The 18,266-nt window shown below is 44.8% G+C and overlaps 2 protein-coding genes and 1 gene segment (V, D, J or C); 2 read left to right on the forward strand and 1 right to left on the reverse strand.

Moving 5' to 3' along the window:
* Positions 1–18,266, forward strand: part of LOC105009329 (Ig kappa chain V-III region MOPC 63) — a 784,483-nt gene that overhangs the window by 614,745 nt on the left and 151,472 nt on the right. The window lies entirely within an intron of this gene.
* LOC114829915 overlaps positions 1–18,266 on the reverse strand; it is a 587,221-nt gene that overhangs the window by 553,207 nt on the left and 15,748 nt on the right.
* Positions 7,532–11,413, forward strand: LOC117593617 (proline-rich receptor-like protein kinase PERK10). Its single transcript, XM_034289339.1, has 4 exons — positions 7,532–7,990; positions 8,215–8,612; positions 10,326–10,525; positions 11,041–11,413. Exons 1-4 carry the CDS (start codon positions 7,923–7,925, stop codon positions 11,161–11,163), a joined length of 789 nt encoding a protein of 262 aa, XP_034145230.1. The 5' UTR covers positions 7,532–7,922; the 3' UTR covers positions 11,164–11,413.

Genomic DNA, 18,266 nt, shown 5'->3' on the forward strand with positions numbered 1-18,266 from the left:
AAGTCTGAGCATCTCTGCTTAGACTGCTGCCCCCGCGACCCGGCCCCGGATGAAGCAGAAGAAGATGGATGGATGAATGGAGATTATTTAGGCTTTTCAAAACACTTTGCCCTTGTTGTTTAAATAAAGTTAAAATACGCTATCTACTTATTTAAAATCACAGAATAATTTGTCTAATGAAATATCTATTTAAGTATCTATTTTTCTAATCTTAACTTGGCATTACAGTTTAAATTACATTAAATAAAAGATTAATACATGCGTGTATGCGTCCGCTCATGCGTCGAACGTATTTGATTTATCAACGTCATCGCGCTACAGGCTGCAGTCGTCACTTGCCGCCTTCCTAACGGTTGTTTCTGCCTTCACAGTGGAATACTCCTGACTCTGAGGTGTGTTTCAACTGTAAATTGAGTATTATCTTTAACAGTAAATATTTGCCAGTGGGTGTTCTGCTGTTATTGTATTTTAGTACCTATTGTTTTTTTTGTTAATCCAGACATGTTTTGGTCGAACGACAACGGAGTAAAGTTAGTTAGCTTATATAGGCTAATGGTCCTTTTCACCCCGTTTACCATATTATGTATGTTACCACGTCAGATTGTCACAGTAAACTGCTAAAGTATAAGGAAAAAAGTTCTTAAGTTATAACTACGTTCGTCTAACGGCTGTGCTCTGAGCACACGATTTTAGAACGTGCACGATTAAAATGGCTCCACGATCTGCTTTTGAAGAAACATCGTAGTATCCTGCTACAGTGCATTCAGTAGTTGGTTATGTGATATGTCTAAAGTGAAATTAAACATTTGAGAGAAAACGTTAGTTACCTATTGTAACTCCAGTTATATTTCGTGGAGCTCCGCCCCCTAGAGGGGCTTTAGCTCCTAGTGGTTTACCCATGCCGCGTCAGCGGCCGTACTGAAAACTCATTATGCAAGAAGCATCAGCCAATCAGGGCACGCCTGCCCCTATATATGACCCGTGAGCCCAGAGAACGTCCTCCCGAAATTATTCAGCATAACTCATGGGACGGCAGGGCAACAGGTCTAGGGGGCTTCGCTCCACTCATATAACTGGAGTTACAATAGGTAACTAACGTTATATTTCATGGAGCTCCGCCCCCTAGAGGGGCTTTAGCTCCTAGTGGTTCACGGCGGAGCGAGCGAGCCAAAAATGTACTCCCTGCCGGAACACCAGTAAGCTAAAAGGATCAGTAAAAAATCCCGATCCCAATTACCCCAAGACGAACATCCCCGACAGCTGACAAAGTCAGAAGGTGATGCTGGAATGCGTATGAAGGAATCACCCAGCATAGCGTAAGAACATAAGCTATGCAGGGAGAAGGGATGTTGAACTCAAACGAGAGGGAAACGTATCCATCCCGCATAAGCCCAACAATATATGTCCATGCACCACACATCACGAAATGAGGGGCATGAAGATATAAACAAAAATGAAAAAGGAGTAAGTTCAGAGGTCCCGGGCAGCTGCCCCAAGGACGGAATGAATGAGGGAAGACGGAGACACGTCCAGCAAATAAAAAACGGACAAACGCCGAAGGCGACGACCACGACGCCGCGGTGCAAATGTCATCCACTCTGACCTCATGGAAAAGGGCAGAAGAGGCAGCAACACCCTGCGTGGAGTGTGCACGGAGACCCTCCGGAACAACGGAACCCGAAGCTCCATAGGCCAAAGTGATACAGTCACAAAGCCAATGGGACAGACGATGTTTGGAAAGCGGACGACCCAACGAGGAGTCCGCATAGCAAATAAACAACTGGGGAGTCAATCTGATAGACCTGGTGCGTTCCACGTACAAGGCAAGGGCACGCACCGGGCACAAACAGTGAAGCCTCTCGTCCTCCTCCCGAGCGTGCGGGGGAGGGAAGAAGGCCTGTAATTCAATGGTCATTGACCGAAAAGAACTCGTGATACTTTTCGGCACGAAGGATGGGTTAGGTCTCAACGTAGCACAAGTCCTCTCTGATGGCCAAGCACCCGGGGCGCACAGAGAGAGCGCGGAAATCACTCACCTGTTTGACAGAGCGACAAGCAGGGCCGTCTTAAGGGAAAGCAACTTGAGAGAGCACTGTTGTAAGGGCTCGAATGGGGGTGCGCAGAGAGCGCCCAGCACCTTAGCCAGGACCCATTGAGGAGCGCCCAGTTTAACCCTCGGGGGCAGACGGCTCGTCCCCGAAAGGAAACGGCGAAGAAGAGGATGGCTGAAAACAGTATTTCCAGCAAAACCTTCATGGCACGCAGAGATGGCAGATGCGTAGCTGCGGATGGTCGAAGGAGACCTATCCATATCGAAGAGATACTGCAGAAACGACAGAATCTCCTCCACAGGACAACACGAAGGGTCCGAGGACCTCTGCGCGCACCATGACACAAACATATTCCAGCGAGAGGAATATAATTTGGATGTAGACAATGCTCTAGCGCCCTGGATGGTGCGCATCACGGCATCGGAAAAAACCCCTGTTCAAGAGCCTGACCCGCTCAGGTGCCAGACCTTGAGGGCTCCTGAGAGCACTGGAGGGTGTAGAATCGAGCCCTCCGCTTGGGACAGCGCGTCCAGTCTGGGCGGAATTGACCACGGACGGTCCACCAGCAGCTGGATCATCTCCGGATACCAGATGGCTGCGGGGCGGTCGGGTGCCACCAGGAGGACCCGAAGCCCCTCCGTCCTGATCCGAGCCAGCAGGCGTGCTATGCAGCGTTGCAGAGGGAACGCGTACAAGAGGCCCCGGGGCCAGGGGTGGTGCACGAACGCGTCCACCCCCAGAGGGGGGCGATCCGCCTGAGACAGGGAGAACCACTGGCGACAGTGTGCGTTCCGCCTGGACGCAAACAGGTCCACCTGAGCTTCCCCAAATCTCAGCCAGATGAGGGAGACGATGTCTGGGTGGAGACGCCATTCGTCGTGATGGAGGCCGCTCCGAGACATCATGTCCGCAGCTAGGGAGCGGAGATGGGCACAAGCCCATAGCCAGAGCTGCGTCGCTGCCTGGTGGAGAGCAGGAGACCTGACCCCCCATTGGCGATTGATGTAAGCGACCGTGGCCCGATTGTCCGAGCGAATCAGGACATCGCAGCCCTCGACTAGGTCTGAGAAATGCATCAGCACCAATAAGACCGTGTCTAGCTCCAGCAGGTTGATGTGGCGAGTGCCGGGAGGCCACACGCCTCCGACTGCCTGGCCCAGGCACACCCCGCCCCATCCGTGGAGAGATGCGTCCGTGAAGACCTGGATGCATTCCGACACTCTGCCCAACGGGACGCCCTGAGAAAGAACCAGGGGGTCCCTCCAATAGCTCAAATCCCCTAGTAGGCAAGCCGGTAGGAACAAAGCCCGGTTCCGATGGCGCGCCGGGTCGACCCGTTGGCGAGCAAACCAGGCCTGTAGGCTGTGCATGTGTAGCAGGCCCACGGGAACCACCTTGTGAGCTGCGGCCATCATGCCCAGCAGTGACATGATGGCCCGAGCCGGGCGCCTGCAGGGCGGCCGGCACAGGTTGAGAGCAGAAAGCAGATCGAGAGCCCTCGAGTCCGAAATACGCGCTCTTATTGTGCGTGTGTCCATGACCAGACCCAGGTAAGAAACCTGCTGGGCTGGTCTCGGCGCACTCTTCTTCCAATTCACCGCGAGACCCAGTCGCGTGAGGAAGGACACCACACGGACAGTGTGTGACCTGGCCAATCCCAGGGACGACGCTAGAATTAGGAGGTCGTCTAGATAGGCCAGGATCCTGATGCCCTCCCTGCGTAGAGGCTCCAGAGCCGCCTCCAGACATTTGGAGAAGGTGCGTGGGGCTAGAGCTTAGCCGAATGGGATCCTCGTATACTCGTAAGCCTTGCCCAGAAAGGCAAAGCGGAAGAACTTCCTGTGCCTGCGCACGATTGGGACATGGAAGTAAGCATCCTTGAGGTCTATGCTCGAGCAGAAGTCCCCCGGTAAAAAGGCTTCGAGCAGACGGCTGGTGGTGAGCATGCGGAACGGGCGCTTGGCCACGTGCGCATTCAGATTGCGCAAGTCCAAGATCGGTCTCACTCCCCCTGTCCTCTTGGGAACCAGGAAGTAACGGGAGTAAAAGCCGTTCTGCTTGAGATCCTCCGGGACCTCGGAGATCGCTCCTTTGCTCAACAGTTCCGTCACCTCCGACAGTAGAGCGGACACTCTGTCTGGCAATGACATCACCGTCTCCACTATCCCCAAGAAGGGGGGTGGAAAAGATCTGAACTGGATCAGATAACCCCGCTTGATCGTTCGATCGAGCCACAGTGACGTGGTACAATGATGACGCCACTCCCAATAATGCTCTGAGAGAGGAAGAGCAAGTAGTTGGGGGGCGTTGGCGAGGAAAGACTCAAATTCCTTCTCCGCCCTTACCGCCGCCGAGCTCGACCCGAGAGGGAGAGACACGGCCCAAGGAGGGCAGGAGGAGAAAGGGATGAGAAAAAACAGGAGAAAAATTAGTTGCTGCCTCGGGAGGCAAACCCGGGTCCGCCGATTGAGTGGCAATTGCGCCAACCACTGAGCCATTCCGCTGTACATGAAAGCAGAATGCGAGCAGAATGAGACGCCGCCGCAGTTACATCTGTAACAACGGGCGAAGTATCAGGGAGCTCTGCAACCCGCGAGTGGCGAGAGAAAGAGGAACCCGGCATTTGCATACGCGGACGTTGCACCCCGGGGACGCGTAGCTAAGAGGACGCGTAGCTAAGGAGGTGCCGGGTAGAGCAGGCAAGATTGTTTTGTTCGATATCGCCGTCGAAAGCGGGATGAGACACCCCCGCAATTACATCTGTAACAACGGGCGAAGTCTCAGGGCGCTCGACAACCCGCGAGTGGCGGGAGAGAGAGGAAACCGGCGAATGCATACGCGAGCGTTTCCTTGACGGCGAGTGAAAACAAATGCAATCTTGCCGGGCAAGACTCTGAGAGCAAACACGCTCCTGACTGGCGGGTAGCGGGATAGGAGACGACTCCGAAACCGCTAGCCGGCGCTTAAGTCTATCAGAGCTGGCAGGTAGAGAGGAGCGAGAAGTTATACTTATAACCCCCCGAACACACTCGCTATCCTGACAGTGACCAACCAAACTCTTATCCTTACAAAGAGCAGGGAAAGGAATAGAACGTGCACAAGTAAACACATTAGAGAACCTACCAGCTGCAGGGTGAGAATGAGGGAAAAGCCGCTCATTTGCGCCACTGCTCATATCCAAAGGGGCCGGCATAGAGACAGGGAGAGCGTTCACCAAGTCTCTATTAGCCACCGAAGGAGGCAAACTAGGGCATGTGGAATTCTCAAGTGATTTAACAGTCTCAGACACCGCCTGAGCCTGCACAAAAGCACAACTTACGCCCAAGTAACGTTTAGCCTGTTTATTAAAATATAAAGAATGCCGGGCCGAGTCTGCGACTCTGTCAGACTCAGCCCCTGCTCTTTTGGTGAAGGAAGAGGCAGGGGGCCGTGAGGGCAACGTTGCTACTCTCAGCCCGCTCCACGCCTAGTCAGGATGGTCTGGGCTTCTTAGACGGCCAGGGGACGCTGAGTCTGGGAGCGGGTAGTCTGCGACGCACCGGAGGAGGAGCAGAAGCCGTGGCAGGAGGGGCTGGGGCAGCAGCGGAGGCGGCGGCAGAGACATGACGGCGCTGGCGACGTCTGGCAGAAGAACCCTGGCGATGAGAAGAGGACCGTGTAGCCGAGCGGGCAGATGAACCGGCTAGAGGAAAGTGTCGAGACAGCTCCTTCCATCCTTCGTCCGTCTTCTTAAAAGACGCTATGGCCATGTGGACTTAGTCCCAAAGCTGTCCTGAGTAACGGTCCTTGGTAGACGGCAGGGCAGGCTTCTTACCGGACCAGCCCCAGGAAGGAAGCAAGTGAGCGGCCAGCTCGGGTTCCAACGGCGGAGTGGCAGAGCTGATAGGAGCGAGACGACCATGGACCTTGGTGAAGGTGGCGTAGGATCTGACGGGCGCCCTGGCAGATGCTGGAGCAGACCAGGAACCCTCGGCGAAGCCTTTAAAACCACGGACTTCAGGAGCTGGGGAGTCCACCGGTTTACTCGCTCAGCCCAGGAACCGAAGGACATATCCCAAGGCTCCTTTGGCGTAGGAAGGGGAGGCAAAGGCAGCTGGATACGGAGAGCTGCTCTCTCAATCATACCCGCAAACTCCACGCGGAGAGGGGGCGGACGGAGAGAGGCAGCGGAAGAAAAGTCGTCCTCAATTCTCCCCGGAGAGAAGGAGAGGCGTGGGAACTGCCACCACAACCCACGGTCCTGCGTAGAAGCGTCCTCCTCTGACAGCATGTCGTTGTCGTCGCAGGAGCTCAACACGGCGGGGACGTCCACCTCCTGCTGAAAGTAGGCCGCCCTCTCCACACGTGTAGGGAGGGACAGGACAGCGCAGGAGGAGCAAGCCGGTGGATCAGTGAGACCGTCACGAGCGTGGGCCGGTCCCAAGCAGGAAACACATGCAGCATGGGGATCCTGGTCAGGAGACAGATCGGCGCAGCGGCAAGTGATCAGCGCAGCGGCAAGTTTGTGAGAACGTCGAACTGAAGAATGTCGACGGAGAAAAATATTCTCAGGCTGAGAGTAATCAGACGTATTCAACAAGCGATTGCTGAATAAAAGGGAGGACGTTCTCTGGGCTCACGGGTCATATATAGGGGCAGGCGTGCCCTGATTGGCTGATGCATCTTGCATAATGAGTTTTCAGTACGGCCGCTGACGCGGCATGGGTAAACCACTAGGAGCTAAAGCCCCTCTAGGGGGCGGAGCTCCACGAAATATAACTACTCGGTTACTATCGTGACCTCAGTTCCCTGTTAGTAGGGAAGGAGTACTGCGTAGCTCCTTTTCTCGATTTACTGAAACCTATAATAATGTAAAACGCATTTTTGCAGCTGCACAGCGCACAGTGAGCGTCTGGCTCACTCATTGGCTGTGCTGCGGCAACTGCACCTGTGCGCCAATGAGCTAGCATCACGCCATTACACATCAGAGACCGCCAATTGGGCACGGCCTTAGCCTATTAGTCCCCGAAAAACGCAATTTTAGCAGAAAACATTTGAGAGAAAACGGGATGCGTGGCTGTATATAGAGCATACAGGTCTTAAAATGACAGTTCACCCAAAAATGTCAAATGTCATTTTTTACTCACTGTAATGTTGTTTCAAACCTGTATTCATGTCTTTACTGTGCAGAACACAAAATAAGATATTTTGAAGAATGTGGATAACCAAACAGTTGCTGGTCCCCATTGACTTCCAATGTAGAAAAAACATATACTACTCACTGTGGACCAGCAACTGTCTGGTTACCCACATTCTTCAAAATAACTTTTTTCAACAGAAGAAAATCATTAGGGTTTAAAACAACTTGAGAGAGTAAATGATAACTGATTTTTAATATAACAAAAAACAAGGAGAAAAATCACCCACTGCTCTTGACTAAGAACTTTAACACAGTAGCTTTATTAAGAATCAATGTATAATTTATACAGTGAAGTCTGGTGTTTTATTGTTATATTTGTTCATTTAGGCACATTTTGTACTTGACAGACAGCAAGACACCTTTGCTGAATATGAAACACTCATGTGGTCCATCAATACCTAACCTGCCTCACTGCACCCAGTATAATAAGGCAATCTTTCAACAGTTCTGCGTTGCCACAACTACTGGGGACAACTGCGTGATGGTTCAAGGGAATTTGAGACTGGTACAGAACATACTATGTGATGAAAAGACCAACATTTTCAAGAGGTTTTCAAAGCTAGATTCCCTTTACTCCAGTCCTCTAGATTCAAAAGACATCTGTGTTTATAAAGCAAGTCATCTAGAAAGTACAATTGACATTTATTTTGTTTCTTACAGTGGATTATAAAAAGGCAAGATATAAAGCCAAAATGGCAGAAACAAATTTAATTGTTGCCAGTGAACCTGAAGAATTAGATCGCAGTCAGCGGTCAAGACAGTAAGTGTTGTTCTATTGCCTTTACTGTCTAGTACATTTATGCAAATTAGGTTAAATATTATTAAACATAAATTATAGTACTGGTGCATTCTTAGTTATAAATGTTGTGAACAAGATCCTGAAAGCAAACTTACTATTTCTAAAATAGTATGAGCCATTTATTTAGCCAGCTGTTTATGTGTGTTAAAGTGCATTCTTGGATTGTTTCTCTTCATTTTGTGCAGACCTACCAAACGCTACATTGATTTTGAGCCTGAACCTGCACCACTGGAACGGCAGAGACAGTCACAAACGGTCACCAATGCAGTCGTACACCAACCACCAGTTCCACCACCACCCAGGGGTTTGCCACCTTCTGGTTATAACTCTCTGGTTACTCTGTCTCCAAGCCACATTCCACCAGCGAGTCCCCTTCCACCATCGAGCCACCTACCACCAGAGAGTCGCCTTCCACCATCGAGCCACCTTCCACCATCGAGCCACCTTCCACCAGAGAGTCGCCTTCCACCAGCGAGCCACTTTAAACAAGCGAGTCGCCTTTCACCTGAAAGCCACCTTCCACCTGCAAGCCGTCCTTCACCTGCAGCATTCCCCCTTCCTGTGAGGCACTCTCTATCAGCAGGTTCTTGAAAGAAGAACCCGATGTTAGTATCCATTTCTTTCTTATTAGGCTAGGCCTTACATTACCTAATAATTAGTGGTCGACCAATATTGGTTTTTTGATGGCCAATGCCGATATCTTAGAGAGCAGGATGGCCGATATAAAGCCGATATTTTATTATATACTTTATATTTATTTTAATCAAGATTTTATAAATTTCAAATAAATTAGAAAACAAATCTTTAAAATAAATTATACTTTAGATGGCAACCTGTTGAATCTGCAACAGTATGTTTCACAAATAAAGTAATTGTTAAAAAATATATGAATATGTGAATAAAAAGGAAGTAAGCACTGTAACGGCACTCAGTAATCTGGTCATTTCGTGCGCACTGGTAATCATATTTTTTTCAAATAAAGACAAGCTAACGCTAATTTTACATACAGCTCACAGTGAAAACGATATGAATATGACACAGTGGGCAACTGGATATAGCATAGCATATTTTAAAATGAAGGATTTAAAGTTTTTCGATCGCGTCTCCTGAAGCTGAATTCACTCACTTCGGTCGGACCGACCGTCACTCGCAGTAACACGTAATGTATTGTCTGTGGATTTGATTTGTTTCATAAGTAGAGATGTACCGATTACAATTTTCTAAACCGATTCTGATTTACGTTTTTTCATTGATAATCGCTATAATGCATACTTTTACCGAAACTAAATGATTAAAAATAAGCTTAATTGCATAAATATTCCATAAATATTTTTCATATTCATTTTATTTTCTGACATGCTCCAATTTTTTGTTAAAACACACTTCCACATCCTTTATTCTGTGCATTTTGAGCAGTTTTTGTGTGAAATAATTTCTATTTTGTCCATCAAAAGGGTGTTTTCACTTTAATTGAGCGTGAGCAACGTAGCAAAAACTAGACACGTCACCAGTCATGGCCGATCACGGGAAAATCGTCCAATTCCGGTCAATGTGTGCATCTCTATTCATTAGCCTATTTCATTATTTTCGCGTATTACAGATACAGAAGTATTTTAACAACATTCAAAATCATGTATATGTGTATATTTAGCATTATAGTACAGAGAAAGTGACACAGAAAGCCACAAAGGCTACATTCAGACTGCAGGCCTTAATGCTCAATTCTGAATTATTGCCAGATCCGATATTATTATTTTTTGGCTCACTGTTCACATTATTTTTTAAATGTGGCCCGCATGCGCAAAAGAGTAATATGATGTAAATCGTGCGGAAGTAAACATGGAGGCCACAGAGGTTAGCGCTAGGATCTACGGTTTTGTTTTTAGGTTGATTTCAGGTGGTAGAAAGAATTTGTGAGCAAATAACGAGGGGGAGGAGAAAGAAAATAAAATTTGCTCTTAACCACTGTTCTCGTTCCCGCTAGCGCAGAATTGTGAAGATGATCAATCTAGAGTGACGTCAGAGTCGCATTAATTCCTATTCGACTGTCCAGACTGAGGTCGCATTTATTTTTTTTATCCGACCTGTAACGGAATTGGACCACATATGAAAGTGGCTCAAATCCGACCTGGAAAAGAGCTTATTCCATGTGACTAGTGCTGTTCGGATTTGGATCACTTTGGCCTGCAATCTGAACATAGCCAAAATGCTGTACAATACTGGACTCTAGGGGCACACTGTTTTTTAGACCCCTATTGTCTCTGTGCTCAGTTTTAATTGTTTTCTTCCTTTTCAGGTATTGACAGATATTTAGTCAGTACACTAGAGGAGATTAAGGACAGGCTGACTATGTTGGAGAGAACAGTAGCAAATACCTCTCGATCGAGCACAAAAGAGGTCACGTTGCCTGATGACGTCATATTACCCCTCAAAAGCTACCAGGACATGGATAACTTGGAGCAAAAAATGAAAGATCATCAATGTCGGAAAGATTTGGTATGTCAACAGTAGCTCTTCTCAAGACAGAAATTACATACACACACCCTCAAGAACTTCAATGGCATGCCATTAAAATCCATATGCATTAACATGGACTTGGTCCCCCCTTTGCAGATGCAACAACTTTCACTCTTCTGGAAAGGATTTTCACTAGATTGTGGGGTGTCAGTGGAATTTTATGCTCAAACATCCACAAGAGTATATGTGAAAGTTGTTGCAACTGCAAAGGGGGAACCAAGTCACTTGGTCCACATACTTTGTCCTGATCAACTAGTGGCGCTGTTCTAACAACTGTAGCTTCTCAACAAAGTGTCACAGAGAAATTTCTAAGAAATTTGAAGTAAGAGAACCGACTGTCCCCAAACTGGCAACAGTGCAACTTCACCTGACTTTCTGCCATAACTAGAACTGTACTTTTCACTGACTGAAAGCTTTTAAAAATGTTTTGTCCTGAACCAAATTTTTTACCAATGCAAATCACTTTTTAATTTGTGTATTTTCCTTCCTGTTAGATTGCCTATCTAAGAACCATTGGTGGGTGTAATGTCCAAGTTGCAACTAGGAGAATACTGACAGCATTGATTGGCCACTCTTTAGCCACTCAATTGAACTGGAATGGCTCAAACCAAAAGTGACCTTTTCAGAACCTGAGGCTAAGGAGGTTTTAACAGGTAAGCTAGCATGTGGTATTAGAAATGGCATATATTAATTACTTCCCACACACGGTGTTGTTTCATGCCTATTTGCTTTTCAGAGGCTGTAAGAAAATATTCCTTTCAGCCAAGTCCTCCTGATTCTGAAATTGAGAGTGAAATAAAGGTGTGGCTTCGGAATTCAAGAGACAGAGCGGGTGGACGAAGGATCGTTACCATCGTCTGCTGACTAGTCAAGAGACCTCGGGGGAAGAGTGACCTTTTGCTGAAAATGTTTAATGTGCTAATTATTCAAAGTAATAATTTCATTTTTTTTATTTTTATGTTTATTTGAATTAATTTTATATTTGTATAGAGAAATGTAGTCCCTGTCAGTTTACTTCAAAATTAACATTTCCTGTCTTTCTTTCTTTCAGGATTTTGTTGGCTTCAAAGACAACCAGAATGTTGAAGTTCAAATCAATGCCGTATCAAAGGGCTCTGAAGTGTTTCAAAGAGCTCTGTATGATCCCAGCTGAGGAATGGGGTCTTATCTGGCGAAACGATCAGCCATTTTCTAAAAATAAAAAAAGTATATACTTTTTTAACCACAATTGTTCGTCTTGTGCTGGTCTGCGATGTGCCCCGTATTACGTCATCAAGTTGGAAAGGTCACGTAAAAAAAGAGAAAATGAGATGGAATTTTTTGCCCTTCCCTTCCTTTTTGAACTGGAGTACACAGACAAATAACTTGATAGATGATGTGACGCGTGACCTTTCCAACATGGCGCATCGCAGACCAGCACAAAACCAGTATATAATTATTATTATTTTTTTAGAAAACGGCCGATCTTTTCGCCAGATAAGACCCCATTTCTCAGCTGGGATCGTACAGAGCCCTTTGAAACACTTCAGAGTCCTTTGAAACGTCATTGATTTGAACTTCAACATTCTGGTTGTCTTTGAAGCCAATTGTGTGGAGAAAAATCCTGAAATGTTTTGCTCAAAAAACATTTGTTTTGCTCAAAAACACTTTCTTCAGTGTTTTCCACTGAAGAAAGAAAGACATGAACATCTTGGATGGCATTGGGGTGAGTGAATTATCAGGAAATGTTAATTTTGAGGTGAACTAATCCTTTAACCTGTATTAACCTGAATTGAATGTTTTATATTTTGTAATTAATAAATACATTAATTTGAAATCCCTTTGACTACTGTACATTTTTGACAATAAAGACATTAGTTACGTGGGAACTGCATCCATTTCAGATGTATAGAATAATTGTTTTTCCCAAAGATAGTTATAGTAGCTAAAAAGTATTTATAGTGAAACAGATTTATTGTTGTAGATTAATAGTGCGGGCCCTTTGTGGCAATAAACGTTTGGTGTCCCGGCGCCGGGATGTTTGAATTAACAACCTCCTAAAGTTTAAGGAATTCCTCCATCTTTGATGCATGTCTACTTTATTCTAAATAGTGGTGGTCAGCCAAAATCACTACTTGTGATGACTTTAGGTCTCTACCCTCACTACAAGTTGGTTGAAAACCAGATATTCCAACCTGAAAACTATTGAGAGGAAAATATATTTAGCTTACATCTAATGTTTGATTATCCCAAAACTGAATATACTTAGGATAAAAAATCGACAGAATCTAACATAAGTATCCCCTGAGGCATTGCTGGGCAGTCATATCATTTTTTTTTCCATGATCTACTAAATTATTTGTGAGCAATGATTTTGATGAGCAATATTTCTGCATTTAAAACCTCAGACTCTAAAGTTCAACTATTTACTGTTACAACTGTTTTTCAGGGATATTTTTCCAGCAATTTAGAGACCACTGCACCTTTTCCTTTCCTTTCCCAATTGTCGAAAAGGAAGGTTTTGAGTGAGGGACAGAAGGGTTAAAATTAAGAGACCACTGCAAATTGAAGGCTTCTTCAGTAGCTGAAACAGCTGTAACAGTTCAGTCACTGTGCAGTCTGACTGAGGGAGGTTTTTGTACGGCTCTATATCACTGTGTGAACACCCAGACACTGTTGAGATAGTGAAAACTCTGACAGTAGTAATCTCCTGCATCTTCAGTCTGGACTCCAGTGATGGTCAGAGTAAAGTCACTATAATCTCCACTGCCACTGAATCTAGATGGAATTCCTGACTGAAGTGTTTTAGCATAGTAAATTAATAGTTTAGGAGCTCCTCCAGGTTTCTGTTGGTACCAGGCTTGATGGGGATAAGAGCCTCCTGCACCATGCACATTACTGCTGGTTCTACATTTCAGAGAGACAGTCTTTCCTGGGAGAACAGCTTCAACTACAGGAGTCTGAGTCACAGTGTACTGACCTCTGGATTCTGAAACAGAGAAAAAACCAATAAAAAAACAAATCATTAGGTATTAGTAACATTTTCTAAACAGTCTTTCAGTTTACTCATATATTTTACTTTTCATTACATAAAGATGAAACAAGATGTTCTTTACCTTTAAAGCAGAGGAAAAGTGTCCAGATGAAGATGACATTACAAGTCATGGTTGTTTTGCGTTCAGTAGTAATGAAGTATAGCTCTCAGTCATGAAGTTCTCAACCCATTGGGCTGTAAACAAACTATTTGAGCAACTTGGCAGTTGGATTATGCAAATTACTGTTTTGAATCTATTGCAGCTCCAATTATTTGAATATATTTTACCCGGCATGTGTTACGTTATAACACAAAATAGAATCTTTAGTAAGGAGCAGTATGTGCTTTCCTCCATGTAACTTCATTTGTTTAGAATTTCCTCTACTTGAAATACCTTTTCTAAAGTTATCTTCACCTTTGGAAGATCTTCATAGAAGGTTCCATCGATAGACTCAATCATAATCATTTAACGTATAAAACTGTGGAATACAAGGCACACATTCTGTAACTGTAAATAAACCATCACTTAAAATTTGTCAACATCGACTACTATTCCGCCTGCCCCTCCTCTCCACACCACCGTTACATTTGCATTCAACCACAAGGAGCATGTTTTATCTGGGGTTATTACCCATTAACACTAGAACCACCAAGCCTTTCAGATGAACATTAACAGCCAGAGCCGAATGCCATTTCACGTCATTAGCATACGAATCGTCCATATTAGCATACAAATTCTCCTCCACAGCATCACCATCCAGCCAGAGCATCAGTTCAACTACTGAGTCATCATCAAACTATACAGAAGTATAGAAAATTATGAATTACAGATTTTGGTTGTTTTAAATGGTTAAAAAATGCAATACTGTGTTTATACTGAAGGTCTTATCATACGAAAAAAATAAGAATGGAGCGGAAGTGACCAGGGCATTTGCATCTATTTTGAAAGAGAGCGGAATTCCCAAATAAGTCCAAATGGATGCTGGAAAGGAGTTCTTTAATAGTACATTTAAAAAACAAATGAATGACAACAATATCATACATTTTGCAACGTGTTCAGATTTAAAAGCTTCCATTATGGATCGTTATAATGGAACTTTGAAGGAAAAGATGTGGCCATATTTTACAGCTCATAACACATGCCTTTACGATGACCTGATTCAATATTTGGGAACGAGTTACAATAATAGCGAGCAAAAGCATTAAAGTATTAGATGTCACATCCGAGAACACATTTCAAATCTTTAAAAATCTTTATGGCTTGTTTCCTCTTCGTAGACAAAAAAAGCAATTGATTTTAAATTCAAAAAAGGCGACCTTGTTTGTATCTTAAATTAGGCCATAAATTAGGCCGTATCTTAAATTTCGGATTACATCACCCAGAGGGAGCATATATAGTGAGAAAAATAATGGGCCCAGAACCGAGCCTTGAGGAACTCCAAAGCATACCTTTGACTTGTCAGAGGATATGCCATCCACACTAACGAACTGATATCTTTCAGATAAATACAATTTAAACCAGGCTAGAACATGTCCACGTAGCCCAATATGGGTTTCCAGTCTCTCTAAGAGAAGGGAGTGATCAACAGTGTCAAAAGCAGCACTAAGATCAAGAAGCAACAGGACGGATGCGGAACCTTTGTCTGAGGCCATTAGAAGGTAATTTGTTACCTTCACGAGTGCAGTCTCAGTACTATGATGGGATCTGAAACCGGACTGGAGTATTTCATAAATGTTATTTGTCTTTAGGAAGGCATTCAGTTGTTGGGAAACACATTTTTCTAAGATTTTTGAGAGGAACGGGAGGTTCGATATGGGACTACAATTGTTTAATATGTCGGGATCCAGAGTAGATTTTTTTAGAAGAGGCTTAATTTCCGCTATTTTTAGTGAGTTTGGTACACAAAGGGAGCAATTTAATATGTTCAGCATTGGCTGACCTAGCACAGGAAATAGCCCCTTAAGTAATTTTGTTGGAATCGGGTCTAGCTGAGAGTTTGTGGGTTTAGAACTCATTAAAGTTTGTAAATGTGTCGAGCGATACTGTGTACTTTGCAACTGTATCAAAGAGACATTTTGGATTGTTTTTGTTCGCCTCAATCAGGTTGGAGAAATAAGCTGATCGAGCAGACGTGAGTGATTTTCGGTATTGTAGTGTACTGTCTATCCAGGCTAGTCTAAATACTTCCAACTTGGTGGAGAGCCACTTTCGCTCCAATTTTCTGGAGGCTTGCTTAAGTGCTCTAGTATTGTCTGTGTATCAGGGAGCAAGTTTCTTGTTGCGTATTTCTTTCATTTTTAGTGGTGCAACTGTGTCTAATGTATTTTGCAGTATTGAGTTTAGATCCTCGATTTGATCGTTTACAGATTTATTTACTCTGTCGTTAATGCGCAAACTTGTAAGAATATCAAGGAATTTATTTGTAGTTCGAGAATTTATAGTACGGCTTTTGAAACTCATTGTTTTGGGCGCAAGTGGATTTCTTGTTTTAACGGTAAATGTAATAAGACAGTGATCCGATAATCCAGGATTTTGGGGGTAAATTATTAGATCTACAATATCTATTTCTCATGACAGGACTAAATCTAAGGTATGATTTTGGCAATGTGTTGGACCTGAGACATGTTGGATGAAACCCATTGAGTCAATTATGGCTTTTTAAAGAGGATCATTTGACTTTTCCATATGAATATTGAAATCGCCAAAAATTTGAATACTATCTGCCATGACTACAAGGTTAGACAAGAATTCTGGAAACTCATTGAGGAACAATGTGTATGGCCCGGGGGGCCTACAAATAGTAGCTATGTAAAACGATTTATCGGCCTGGTTAACTTTCATGAGTAAAACTTTGAAAGAATGAAACTCAGTGATATATTTGAGAGTAAATTTATATTTTCTGTCATAAATATTAGCAACACCCCCTCCTTTTCGGGACGCACGAGGGATATGATCACTTGTATAACCAGGAGGAGAGGCCTTGTTTAAGGCAATGAATTCATTAGGCTTTAGCCACGTTTCACATAAACCAATAGCATCTAGTGCAACTGCCTTTGGAGCAAGGGATCTAACATTTAGGAGTCCCATTTTGAGATGCGAAGTGATACAATAATTTTGTATAATTTTTTTATCCTTCAATTTGTTACAATACAAAGTCCTCTTATGCCAATTGCTTGATTCACTGAAAAGTCCTCTCTAGTTTCTCCATTCTAGCTGCTTTATCAGCCCGGTCAGGATAATCTGTGTGCTCTCCTTTGTAAATATAGACCGGGTCTATAGACCGGGTCAGAAGTGATGGTTACTAGCACCAAAAACTAACTTCTGCCCTGGGCCAAATCTTGAAACACTGAAGCCCTGCGTTAGTGTGTGTCATCAACCCCAGGTTCCTCTCTCAGCTACCTGTACAGCAGATGAGATGTACCTGGTAATCCGCGTGGCATGATGTTGTGCAGTTGGTCTTTCGTATCCCAGTAAACGTTGTCCAGAACCGGAGCTGTTCTTAACAACCCTCCCCATAAATTAACTTATATTGGGTATAAATTAACTTAATTCAAGTGTTAATGCAATCCCACATTGTATTTCCATTTTCCACTTTTGCCTGCATTACATCAATCAATACGAAAATTACAATGCAATCATGTGATTTGCATTTGAACTTTCATGTACTGGTATGTACATTCACTGTCAATATTAATGAAAAGCCATTTGGAGACTGATCAGTCAGCAGACTGATCTGTAGCAGAGAGCAGGACAGCGTCAGGCAAGGGAAATCAGGCACAGCATGATATCAAGATAATATTTAGACACAAACGGCTTGAAACACAGACTGACTAAACAGAGGCTACGATCTGGCAGGGTGGAAGTGACAGGCCTGAGTATTTGTAGAGGTCTTGATTATTGAACAGTTTGCAGCTGATGGGGATCTGCTCTGCCTCCACCTGTACACACCTGTCTCCATTCACACAATCACAAACACAGAGAGGGAAAGAGTACTGGGGGAGTGGTGGCAGGTTTAGGGAGACACACCTGTCCCCACTCACACAATCACACACAGAGAGGGAAAGAGCACTGGGGGAGTGGTGGCAGGTTTAGGGAGACACACCTGTCTCCACTCATACAAACACACACATAGAGAGGGAAAGAGCACTGGGGGAGCTGGGGCAGGTTTAGGGCGACACACCTGTCTCCACTCATACAAACACACACATAGAGAGGGAAAGAGCACTGGGGGAGTGGGGACAGGTTTAGGGAGACACACCTGTCTCCACTCACAAAATCACACACATAGAGAGGGAAAGAGCACTGGGGGAGTGGGGGCAGGTTTAGGGAGACACACCTGTCTCCACTCACACAATCACACACATAGAGAGGGAAAGAGCACTGGGGGAGTGGGGGCAGGTTTAGGGAGACACACCTGTCTCCACTCACACAATCACACACATAGAGAGGGAAAGAGCACTGGGGGCAGGTTTAGGGAGACACACCTGTCTCCACTCACACAATCACACACATAGAGGGAAAGAGCAGTGGGGAATGCCGGCATGTTTAGGGAGAAACAGGATGAGAAATAGAGGGCATGGCAGGGTCAAATGTAACATATATATCAAATAGTGAGCATTACCACTCCAACAGTTGAGCATTACAGGTGAAGGAAGTGAATCAGTTCAATTCTATGTCTATTTACACATTAATTGGCTTCATTTGGA

Source organism: Esox lucius, chromosome 21 (genome assembly GCF_011004845.1).
Source record: "Esox lucius isolate fEsoLuc1 chromosome 21, fEsoLuc1.pri, whole genome shotgun sequence".
Taxonomy (NCBI): Eukaryota; Metazoa; Chordata; class Actinopteri; order Esociformes; family Esocidae; genus Esox; species Esox lucius.

What these genes read in the sequence shown, in the direction of transcription:
- LOC117593617 (XM_034289339.1), top strand. Translation starts at nt 7,923, where the DNA reads ATGGCAGAAACAAATTTAATTGTTGCCAGTGAACCTGAAGAATTAGAT. An exon ending in GAGGCACTCTCTATCAGCAG is followed by an intron (nt 8,613 to 10,325) that starts GTTCTTGAAAGA and finishes CTTCCTTTTCAG; the next exon opens with GTATTGACAGATATTTAGTC. An exon ending in ATCAATGTCGGAAAGATTTG is followed by an intron (nt 10,526 to 11,040) that starts GTATGTCAACAG and finishes CCTTCCTGTTAG; the next exon opens with ATTGCCTATCTAAGAACCAT.